At 34.7% G+C, this 12,718-nt stretch overlaps 1 protein-coding gene across 2 annotated transcripts in view; it reads right to left on the bottom strand.

Moving 5' to 3' along the window:
- Nucleotides 1-1,590: 1,590 nt before the first annotated feature.
- The window catches only part of VPS4B (vacuolar protein sorting 4 homolog B), a 34,326-nt gene continuing 23,198 nt past the window's right edge, over nucleotides 1,591-12,718 (bottom strand). Inside the window, exons 8-12 of one of the 2 annotated variants that reach the window (XM_038525854.1) lie at nucleotides 12,320-12,401; nucleotides 10,771-10,990; nucleotides 8,310-8,450; nucleotides 6,157-6,304; nucleotides 1,591-1,881 (exon numbers count right to left, since the gene is read on the bottom strand). In XM_038525854.1, the coding sequence (XP_038381782.1) occupies nucleotides 6,203-6,304; nucleotides 8,310-8,450; nucleotides 10,771-10,990; nucleotides 12,320-12,401 (545 nt within the window). In that variant the 3' untranslated portion in view covers nucleotides 1,591-1,881; nucleotides 6,157-6,202. Of the gene's footprint in view, nucleotides 1,882-4,081; nucleotides 6,305-8,309; nucleotides 8,451-10,770; nucleotides 10,991-12,319; nucleotides 12,402-12,718 lie in introns of those variants that run through there. The other variant, XM_038525852.1, reaches the window with a different exon arrangement.

Genomic DNA, 12,718 nt, shown 5'->3' with positions numbered 1-12,718 from the left:
CAGGCCTCTTGGAGGCCAGACTTGGGAGTTTTTTGGTTGTACCTTTTGGTTGTACCTGAAGCAGCACCTTCATTTACTTTGGTCCTAAGGACTCTCGTATCACTGAATTATCACTTATGATCTCTGTGGGGAAGACTGTTTCAGTTATCATGCTAGGTCTACTGCCTAACGTGCCAAGTCCACTTGGCTTGTAATGGTTAGTTGACATTAATCGGCTTCTACAAAGGATCTTTCCAGCTCTGATGAAATCAAAGAGCCAGTTAAATAATTTGGAATGTGTTCCTTTCACCTGTCAAAGGCTTGGTTAAGGGACTGGATTATGGATCTTCTGTGGGAATAGGGAGGCCTTGTGAAGGTCCTCACAATATAAATCCATGGTAGCATTTCTTTTTCCTAAAGATGTTGGGTTCTTCTTTTTACATTATATATTAATGGAGTTCCGAGTGGGTTGATTGTCAAGCTGTTTCTTCAACCAGCTAAGCAAACAATTAAAACCGCTCCCAGCAGCTCAAACCAAAATGCTAAATTCAGAGTCTCTGTTGACTGAACTCAAGTAAAACTCAATAATTTCTGAAACTAGGCTCTCCTTTTCTTAACTGATAACCAAAATACTCCATTCCTACCCATAGGGTTCCAGGTATTTCCTGAGACTCAGAATCTTTCAAATCCTTATAAATATACACATCCCAATACTATGCACCCTGCTTTTTGCCTCCCAAATTTCCTTACCTTCACATTATAAAAACAAAAAACCCCCACAAAACTTGATGACTCTGAATTCAACTGGTATTATTTGGTAACCTGCAAGATCAAAACATAAAGTTTCACTTGCCTGTTTTAGGACTGTGAATACAAGAAATGTTTATAGTCACAGATCCCTGGGTTTCGCTCCCTGCCTTGACTTCAAGTAGCAGTCCTTGGAAGTTCTCATGCCTTTTTTGTTCTACAGCAGCTATGAAGGAGATACCCAATGTTTTGTCTTCACTAGGCACTTCATTAGCTGTCTCACCACAAGCTACCAGATTCCCAGCGGGTCAGATGCTATTGATGCTGCTATGATCCTGTTTCTAATGTCCTGCCATCGTTGTGGTGCTCGAGATTGATGGACCTGGTGCCTAGTGATGAAGAAAAACAGGATATCTCCAGCTTTGGTTTCTGTAGTGTGGGGCCAGGGGCATTCCCAAAATCAGGAAGGCAGTTTGGATGAACAGCAGTCCTCCAAAGTACATTTGTTTGATGAATTACCTTTGCTGTCCTTTTTTTTCACTCTGTCTTCTTAAAGTCTCTATTATTTTATAGGGTTCCAAAAGGGGAGACAAATTCCTGTGATCAGCTCTTAGCCTGACTGATCCTAACTCTTCCTTTAAAATCTTTTACTTACTTTGGGAAATTAAAATATTTAAAGATGAAAACAAAGGAAAAATGAACAAGTATTCATACTTCTACCACCCAGATTTGGCCACTGTTAATTTCTTGACATATTTGTTTTCATTCCCAATTTTCTTTTTTTAAAGTAAAAATGCAGGGGAGGGGGAAAAATAATAAATGCTCATGCAAAGTATTCAAACTTAGAAAAAATACAAAGATTCATCCACTCAATAAATATTTATTGAGTGCCCATCAGGCACCAGGCACTGTTCCAGATACTAAGATACAGCAGAGAGAAAAAAAAGACAAGAAAATGCCAGCTCTCACAGAACACACATATTAGTAGGAAAAGTTACAAATAAGAAAAACTGTCAACTATACAGTATGTTACATGATAAGCGCTACAGAGAAAAATAAGCAGGGAATAGGTCTAAGGAGCATCAGGAGGGACTGCAATTTTAAATAGGATGACCAGGGAATGTCTCACTGGAAAGATGACATCTGAAAATATACCTGAAGATAAAAGAGGTAGAGAAAATTTAAAAAAAAATTTTTTTTCGACCAAAATCTCACTACCCAAAAATAACGTAATGAACATAAGGTGAAAATAAATTGTTAGGCAGCCCGGGTGGCTCAGCAGTTTGATGCTTGCCTTTGGCCCAGGGTGTGATCCTGGAGACCCAGGATCGAGTCCCACGTCAGGCTCCCTGTGTGGAGCCTGCTTCTCCCTCTGCCTGTGCCTCTCTCTCTGTGTCTCTCTCATGAATAAATAAAGATCTTTACAAATAATTTAAAAAAATTAAAAAAAGAAAATAAATTGTTTATACATATCTGTATATATACATACATATACAGATATCTGGATGATTATATGGATAAATGAACAGGAACATACAGCTAGGAGACATATACTATTATAAAAATGGATTCAAACTATAAAATATTTTTTCTTTTTAATCATCAAAATTTATTAAGCATCTATTTTTGTTTTTGGAGATATATATAATATATACAGAAATATACAGATTGGTCTATATATCACCCAGCTCCAGATTTGAGATTACATTAAGTCTAGAATCCACTCCATTAGAACTGACACTTGAATAGTAAGTCTTCTGACTCATGAACAGGCCCATCTCTCTACCTACACAGGTTTTCCTTTGTTTGTAATGTATCCTAGTTTTCTCTATGAAGGTCTGCTTGTCTTTCAGACTTATTTTAAGCTATCTGCGGCTTTCTGAGGCTATTTAATTGGTATTTTAATAATTTCAATTCTTAATTGTTGCTCAGATAAATACCATATTAACTTTGCATCCTGTGATCTTATTAAATTCAAATTCTAACTTTATATTAATTTGGATTTGCTATATATACGGTGTCATCTGAGAATAACAGTTTTGTTTCCTTTTTATTCCCTAAACTTTGAATTTCATGTCCAAAGTTGAAAAGAAGTGGTGATAGCAGGGCAGTAAAGTTTTCCATAATTCCCAATTAAGTATGATGGTTGTATAGTGTTTTTTTTTTTTTTTTTTTTGGTAAATGCCTTTTATTAGGAAGCTCCCTCAGGACACCTGGGTGGCTCAGCGGTTGAGCATCTGCTTTCAGCTCAGGGCACGATCCTGGGGTCCAGGGATGCGGTCCCACAACAGGCTCCCCACAGGGAGCCTACTTCTCCCTTTGCCTGTGTCTCTGCCTCTTTCTCTCTCATGAATAAATAAAATCTTTAAAAAAAAAAAGAAGAAACTCCCTTCTAGTCCTAGAGTTTGTTTTTTTAATCATAAATGGGTACTAGTTTATCAAATGCTTTTTATGACTCTAAAAATATAACTTCTGTACAGTATTTCTGTAAATGCAATAAATAATAATTTTTCAATAACAGATGGGCTTTGTTTTGTATGGCACCATGCTAACTAAACCTTGATTTGTGGTATGAATCCTCCCACCATAGCAGATTTCAAGCTTCCAACACGAGCTCAAGGAACTCATAGGTGGGAAGAGATGGGCACTGATTCTCATAAGCCAATAGGGGCCAGCTCTGGCTTACCTCGGACTTTAGTTATTTCACTAGACCAGTAAGAACAAAGTCATTTCAAATTACCTATTTTATAAGTCTCACAGATAATCCAGTGAGTAGATAACAGTAAGGACAAAACTACTTTAATATTCAAGCCTTTATTAAGTACCTAATAGTGTCTAGCACTGTGCTAGTTGTTGTAAAGGAACTCTTTGAAGAGCTTATAATCTAAATGATCTAAACAAGATTAAGAGAATGTGCTTCAAATTTGGGTATGAATCTTAAGATAGTACTATCAATTTATTACTAAAGGAATCCAAAGGTAGGTGTGGGGATAGTTTAGGAATTCTTCTGGCAAAGATTATACAGGCCATGAGCTAGGTCTTAATGGACATAATGGAATTTGGACTAGCAAAGAAGAAAGGACACTGTATTAGAGTAACAGAAAGACGTGAAGGAAGGTATGCAGGTAGGAAAGCACATGATCTTAAGAGCTCACAAAGGTGAGACGAAGTGTCCATGCTGGGCACTGCTGCGGATTCATTTGCAACAACATCAAGAAACATTTATAGTGACAGAGGTGTGCCTCAATTTCTTAACTATGCCAGTGGCAAGTGGCTAAATGGTAGTACTTCACATTAATAATCAAATATACATACTCATTGTTTTTCTGCAAGTAGATGACAGGAAACTCAAAAGTCAATTTTCTATTGAAATTCTTTTTATTAAGACCCCTATAGTTTTCAAGATGAGAAAAACAATGTTCTTCAACATCTAGGTCACACAGGAACTCAAGTAGCCTCAGAAACCAGCTACCCAAAATTTCTTAAGAGTCCAAGTTCAGATAGAGCCTGAACATTGTATTTATCTGTCCATAAAGAACTCATGGCCTATGTGCTACCATTCAAGGCTAAGTTTAAAATTATGTGATTCCAGAAATAGGCTTAGAACCAGAAATGTAAAAAGTGTAGAAGATGTAAGGTAGAAAAGAGCTATGGTTGGAAGTGATTTGCATACTGAGACACAGTTCTCAAAGCACATGTAAGAATTAAGTATGATAAAGTATCCATTTATCATCAACACTATACTCACTATTGGGTCATGTACTTTGACAAATTAAGTAAAATACTCCTTCAAAACAAATTATGGCTTTATAAAAAATTCTGGATTTCAACTATCATATAATTATGTGAATTCTCCTAATGATATAATTAACACCAACACTTTATAATTCTGAGGCTAATAAAGAATAAACTGTTTTTATAAGGCGGCCACAAAGAACTGTTAGTCTGCCAAGTTAACTCCCACTCTCACATAAAAAGTTGTTGAAGAACAGAATTTTCATGTATACAGTCTCAATAATTTCTAATAATTTCTTTGTATCTCATCAATCTAGATACTATTTTCTCCTATACAGAAGATCCCAAAATAAAGAAGCATACACAGAATATAGCCAGTAGTAGGTTATGTCAATTTACTTCATGTAAGAACAGTGTAATTCAGACCTATGATTTTCCATCTAATAGCAACAAAAAGAAACTGTACAGAAAAGCCAAAGGCAACCAGGGAGCATTATCTGTCAAATGTGCAAATATACTTTAAAATGCAAGTTATTCTATAGTATTTGCAAGGTAGAATTTTATAGTAATTAAGGAATCTACCTCATTCCAACTAACTTCATAATCTTTTGTATATACAGCCAATGCAAATGCACAAGGCACAACTTAGTGTTGATGCTAAAGTGTATAATATACACGTTCAGATTATTTATTTGAAGATATTAAAATAATATTTCATGTTTGTATTTTATTATTTAATGAGACATTAGCTCTTTTCTAAAGCTTCACTGATAACGCATGTGTAGCAAGAACAAATTGTTCCCTGAACTTAAAAGGTAAAAGCCAAGACACTTGGTAGCCTATATTAAAAAAAAAAAAAAAAAAAAATCTATATATATGTACACACACATCCACAAGAAACTTCCCATAATTCAAAGGGAGGACATTCCTTTTAGCAGAGGTTCCCATTATAGTATTTCATGACAGTTATTTAAAAAGTATGTATTTATTTGCCATCTGTTTTGGTCAATCTTGCTACAAAAAGACACTGAAGTAGACAATTTTCTTCTTCAAGCTGAAGACAATGCCTAATTTAGAAAGTCTTTCTTTCGAGATTGCACAGTGAAAGGTATTATTTAATTAAATATAGAAACTTGTTGCTTTTAAAGAAATTATTGAAATCTACACAAAGAAAAATGTTAGCCTATCAAACATCAATGAGACTTGGCTAGAACAGAATTCAAAATCTCTCAAGCCCAATCACAGTGCTCTTCGCTGTTTTATTGCCCATCCCTGAGAATAAAGATTCTAGTATTTAAAATTTTTTAATAAAGTAAATACACTTTACATTGATGAGAATGATGCTTAAGAATTGTTTTTCAAAATATAAAATAAGCCCTATTTTATTTTGGTAAAGAAAAAAATATATATAAATGCTCTGTGCAAATACCACCAATTCTAAATATTGCTGTTTCAGTCAATTTTAATCCTCTTTAACTGGGTCATTCCTATTTTTTTTGCCATTGGTACGTGTATCACTCATTTCATTATATCCATTATTTTATAATTTTTGTTAACAGGAGCATTTAACTGGTAATGGAGCAAAAGTACATATAAAATTAAAGGAACTCTGGAGTGAGATCTGTATTTCCCTGTGGTAAAAGAGTTTTACTGGAAATAATCTGAATGCCATCCAAGAAAGGCAAAAGTACCTACGAAAGAAAGAACACACATGGTAAATGTCTTCCTTATTGTCTTTGGTTTAGCCTTCTTGGCCAAAATCTTCCGTAAACTTCTTTAATTTTAACAAGTCATGTTCATTGACTGTGGGTTTCGTGTTAGATAGTGACCGTAACATATCCGACTGTCAGGGAAAAAGAAGGAAGAAGTATTAGTAATGGCTTCAATCAAATAAAAACCAATACATCATTATTATTACTAACTTTCCATCTGAAGTTAAATCAAAGTATTTGCAGTGTACTCTAAGCTACTAACAATAACCTCTCATTTCTTCTGAAGTACATCTTTGACATGTTCTTCCTTTGCACAGCAACTTTAAACTGCTTGCCTTAAAAAAAATAAACTGCTTGCCTTATCCTGACCACAACTTTCAATGCCTCCCCATTACCCATCGGAAGTATAATCTTCTTAGCCTGAGGATCAAGGCCCTCTAAAATACATCTCTGATCTCTTTTCTGGTCTTAACTATTTTTTCTTAAAACAAGAGTTCACTAAGTGCAATTCAAAAGGAATATAGTCATTCACTTATACTAACATGAAACACAACACAATTTAATTAAAACCAACTAATCAGAATATTTTTTAAAAGGTGTTATTTATTTGAGAGAGAGAGTGTGAGCACCAGTGGGGGAGGAGGGCAGAGGGAGAGGGAGAAGCAGAGCAGGGAGCCAGACTTGGGGCTGGATCCCAGGACCCTGAGACCATGACCTTAGCTGAAGGCAGATGCTTAACTGACTGAGCCACCTAGATGCATGCCCCCAGGATTTTTAACTATTAGTTAAAATTATGATCAAAATGGGAAGAAAACATGCTAGTATCAGGGATTCATTAAAAGATTAACTTCTAGGCTGTGTCTCATAAAACAGTATGAAAAATGGTCAAGAGAACAACATCTTTAAAAAAAGGCACTGAGTGCCTCGGTGGCTCAGTTGGTTCAGAGTCCTACTCTTGACTTTGGCTCAGGTCATGAGCTCCTGTTCAGTGGGGTGTCTGCTTGAGATTCTTTCTCCTCCTCTCCCTTCCTGCCTCCCTGTGCTCACTTGCATGAGCTCTCTAAAATAAATCTTAAATAAAAATAACACAGCAAGGACTGAAAAAAAAAAAAAGTTTCCAAAAAACTTCTCAGAGAAGCATTAATACATAAATACATCTATAAATATATACTTATGCACATACAGAAGTACATGTATGTTTATAGATCTATGTGTACGTTTCATGTAAATAAATTTCTCCTCTGGAAGTTACTATTCATTCTCACATAACGCTCTTTGAAAATCTGTAATTGAAGAAGATTTAAAAAACTGTGTGCTCACCAATAAGAAAATACAAAAATAACAAATGTAGCTTTTCACAGTAAGCTTCCTATAGCTTACAAAGTAAGTTTTAAGAATTATCTTAATCCCGGCAGGCCCGGTGGCTCAGCGGTTTAGCACCGCCTTCGGCCCAGGGTGGGATCCTGGAGACCCGGGATCGAGTCCCGTGTCGGGCTCCCTGCATGGGGCCTCCTTCTCCCTCTGCCTGTGTCTCTGCCTCTCTCTCTCTCTCATGAATAAATAAACTCTTTAAAAAAGAAAAAAAAAAGAATTATTTTAATCCCTCCAAAATAAACTATAGAAATATAATTTTTTATCATAAACACTTGGTTTCAGGATTTTTTTTTCTACAAGCACTACATTATTTAAACTTTCTATAAAGCTTGAAGAAGTAAAACAGAAAACGTCATTATAAAAACAAGATTTATGCATTAAGCTCTGAGTATTTTATAAAATCTTAGATTCAGAAAAGAAATTTACCGATTCTACTTTTTGGTAAGTCTTGACAATAATTTATGTCATATAGGTAAGAATTCTGGTGATAGTATCCTAGCTATAAGACCTACAAATGTAGAAACCTATGGTTTTTTAAAAAAGCTTTTTCACTTAAAATTAAATTTTCCTTAAAGCCCGAGAAAATATTTTCGAGATAATTATTTTATATTTTAAGTTCAATTAATCTTCACAACTTTTTGAGTAGTATTTATAAACATGCTCGATCACACCAACATTTTCTGATCTCACATGACTGGAAATGTTTGTCTCACAAATGACAAACTATGAATTTTTTTCTTAATAGCAAACAAAATGTCAAACCATGCAAACAACTGGTTCCAAAAGTTTATCCCCAGGGACGTCCATCCATGTCATTTCAATGGCACCAGGGTCACCTGGAGAACAGGGTGTTAGCAGATCATCTACTATTTTGTTGGGATCAGCTCGTGAAGGTCCGCACACCTGGAATAAACAGTAATCTGAAATATTTACTTGAACAAATTAACTTAAGATTTAGGCCATTATCAAGAAACTTGAAAATGTACTATTTTGTATTTTGTTAAAATGTTTACTTCTAAAAATAAACAGATGAATACACAATAAAATGTAATTATCTTTGGGTGATGGGACAGATTTTGTTTGGTGTTAATTTCTTCCTGATACTTTCCTATATTTCGAAATTTCCTATGATAAACTACGTGATCACAAGGAGAAAATGAGTTTAAATTAAAAAAAAAGAAAAAGAAAAGAAATAGTTATCTGTGGTGAAGGGTTCTTTTTTCTCTAATGCTTATTAAATGGTCTTAGTCCAAAAAAGGGGGCATCTTCAATAATTCTCTTAAGTTTTTTCTATTTTCCAAAACTGAGAAAGTTCTGATATTTGGAAGATTAGTGTGAAATCACTGAATGTTTTCTCAAAAAAAATTTCTCTTTAAAAATAAGTACAAAATTAAATGCTATGTGTAATTTCAATGCTATTTTGTGATTCATAACGGATTTAAAATAAAATATTAATAACGCCCTGAAAAAGAACCCTTGGGACAGGAGTCACATGCAAGTGTTTTTTTAGATGACAACAAATCTATACTAAATTGGAGGCTGATTTCACATTTAATATTTTTTTTGACAATGATCAATCTTAAATATTATGTCAGACTTAGGGCAGGTTGCAGAAAAATAAAGATTCTAGGTTTACTTATTATGTGTATTTTATAATCTGTCTTTCCCAACAAAAATTTTAGCTGCAGAGATTTTTGTTTTTTGTAATCCTTTGTGCTGCCAAAGAGAGCACAAGGGATTTTTGTTTTTGATTGTAGTACTTTCTGATTTATCTCTGGGCTCAGAGTAGTACTGTAGACATTTGATAAATAAACAGGCAATCTTGTTTTTGCTAATTGAAATAATTAGCCTTAAAAATGGGAGTCAAGGATGGACCCACTGAGAGATCTACTCGCTGGTGATGGAGAAGGCCAGATGTTAACACTGATTTGGCTGCTTCACCTTTATTCTCCTAAAAAGGACCTGGCTACAGGGTCATTTAAGCTGTCTTTGGTGGTCACGTGGAGAACTGAATGAAAAGTTCTGGGTAGGAAAGGACTGAGTTCTGAAGAATCTATAGTTTCTAAATGGTAAAGAGAATTTAAAAGAAAATACAATGGCTGGAACATAAAATTGCCCCTGAGCCTCTCGTGTTTCCCTCAGTAATGAGGTGGCTGTAGGGGGAAGGGCTATTTCCTGGACTACTCAGGTACCATGACGGAGGCGCTTTACAAGAATACTTCATTTCATTCTCACAATTGTACTTTGAGGCAGTGTTATTGCCTTTATTGTAGAGATGATAAAAACGAGCCTTAAATGGATAATATAATTTGCTCAAGGAGACCTAATAAGTAAATTGTGGAGTCAGGCTTCAAATTCAGGTTTTAATTCAAATTCATCATTTTTTAAAAAAATTTATTGCAGGACAACAGACACAACATATGTAACTTAGTCATAATATATCAGTTTTGTCATTACTGCTGGATTGAGTTTGCTAATAGTTTTTCAGGATTTTCACCATCCATGTTCATGAGTAATTCGGGATACTGCTGTTCCCAGCAATATGGTTGGTCCAAATTACCTCCTCCACTTAAATATCAAGATCACAGTCTTTTTACAATGAATGCTCCATTCATTCAAGCAGACAAAACACTGCATGCGAAGCGAGGCTTCAGATTCTGAAGCACACGTGACCAAGAGGAAACTCACACTTCTGCACCTCTCTGGTGGGATCTCGGGAAACTGTGTTAGCACCCAAGTCCCAGTTCAATCACATTAACATCTGAGTCTCAGACTGATGATCAACGGGTGGTAACAGGCACCTGTTGTAAAGTTTTTGGGAGGACCAAATGACATAGGGACATAAGGAATAGAACACAGTGCCAGGCATATTTAAATATTAGCTATTAGTATTTTTCCTTTGTTAATGAGGTGCAAATGCACCAGATTCTGTGCAAGGATATTCTAGTTACACCAGCAGTAACTATATATTTAAAGTTTCTACACTTATATAAAAATAACAAGTACCTCAAAAATCATTGCATAAAAATTTTTAAAATGTAGGACTATTATTAACAGCCATTAATAAATTTTGTGGGAGAACTTATTTTCAATGAAATTAAAATGTTAATTCTATAAACCCACTAGTTATGAAACCTTCCTGAAATTATTTGAAGACAAATCAATGATGGTCTCAAAACTTGACTTTTTAAAAATATCTGAAAGGAGGATCAAAGCTCCTCACCTTTTTAAAATGAGTAGCTGACTGCACTTTTCTTACAGGCTGCATTAGTGCATCACGCACAATGATACTTATGTCTGCACCCGAATAACCGTCCGTTTTCTTCCCGAGTTCTCGGAAGTCTGTTTCTGCTAGACTGTTCTGAGTGGTCCCTAAGTGCAGTTTGAACATTGCTGCTCGGGCATGGGCCTCAGGCAAAGGAATATAAATTCGTTTCTCAAATCTTAAAATGAAAGAAAAATTACATCAAGATTACTACATATATTTAATTTCAATTGAAAATTCAGATTTCTCAAGAAGAAACAAGATGCTCAGATATTCTCATTTATACAAAGCTAAGATGAGTAAATTAAATGGGTCCATAGGTTAACCATATGTATTTAGATTAAATAATGGGAAAATATCCAAACACATTAACAACTAAAAAGGAAAACTAAAATAGCCAGAGAGCCAATTTGAAGTAATTTATCCTTTCTCACATGATTTTTGGGTTACTTTGGCCATAGTGTTAATAATGTCTAGAATTCACAACATGATATGTCCCACAAGATTAGTTTCCTACAGAATTATACTCTGAACTCCCGGTCAAGGGATTAATATGGTTAATCATATGAAATAAGAGATGACAACTAGTTTCTTAAATTCAAAAACAGTAAAGCTACTCAAAATCTAATAAACATGTTTACACAAAATGCCCACTTTATTATAATGGGTACATTCAGAATAAATAATCCTACTAGCTCATAAATGCTGTTTTATGAACAATAACTTTACTCGCTTCTCAGAATTTTAGCTTTAGAGACAGAGAAGAAGCAATAAGGGACAATTTAAATGGACTTTTCTTCCTTCAGGTACCTCTCTGTGGTCTTGAGAATTTTAAATTCCCATAATCTCTAGAGATGGGTTTAGAATTAGCACATTTTTCCAAAACAAACAGCAGATTGCCTTTCTTAATATGGAATGGTAATCCAGCATCCTGGCAAACTATCAAGTGAACAGGATAAAAGCAGCAAGAACCAGTGCTAATTTTTACGATGCAAAATTCAATGAATGAAATAGGGAATGGTGTGCGTGAAAAGTAATGAATCTATAAACCTTTCCTGTAGCTTAAGTTCAAGATGCAATTTAAAAATTATAGACATAAATTTTTTAATGAAAATATATCTTGGTTATCTATCATACTTTAACTTCTATAAATGTCATTTTGCTAACATTTTACATGGAAATTTTCCATTGAAATAGCAAGCTACATTTGTAAGTTTGTGAAGCATCAGTGCCCATGAAGTTTCATTAGAATTAATAATAAGCATTAGGTAATACATTTTCCAATGTTAAAGATTCTGTATATGAACATCTCTTATCTTCAGTATAGCAACCAAGTAAGCAGACAAATGCCAGCCTCTCTTCCCCTAACACAGGGGGCAATAGGATTAGGGTATCTCAAAAAAATTCTGAAAAGTTCTCAGAATGTCTTTTCGTTGGATAAAAAGGGAACTGTTATGACTTGTTACATCTACAGTTAAGAAATAAGACCTTCACTGTATCATCAGACCTTCTTCTGATGGCAGAATCCAGAACCCAAGGTATATTTGTAGCTCCCAGAACCAAAATTCCATCATTGTCTACACCAACACCTGTTATGAAAATAAGAAATATTTTAAATAATTTGTCATTTTAGTGTTTTTTTTTTTTTTTTTTCAATCTCGTCCATATGTTCTGTTAAGAATGTAGTGTTTTCAGGATGCCTGGTCGGCTCAGTGGTTGAGCATCTGCCTTTTACTCAAGGTGTGATCTTGGGGTCCTGGGATCTAGTCCTGCATCGGGCTCCCTGTGTCTCTGCCTCCCTCTCTGTCTCTCATGAATAAATACATCTTAAAAAAAAAAAAAAAAAAAGAAAAAATAAACCCATTTAAAAAAAAAAAAAAGGGTTTTCGTTTCCAAAGGCCAGGTA

The sequence above is a fragment of the Canis lupus genome, chromosome 1 (genome assembly GCF_011100685.1).
Source record: "Canis lupus familiaris isolate Mischka breed German Shepherd chromosome 1, alternate assembly UU_Cfam_GSD_1.0, whole genome shotgun sequence".
Taxonomy (NCBI): Eukaryota; Metazoa; Chordata; class Mammalia; order Carnivora; family Canidae; genus Canis; species Canis lupus.
This window is presented reverse-complemented; position numbering and strand designations above follow the sequence as displayed.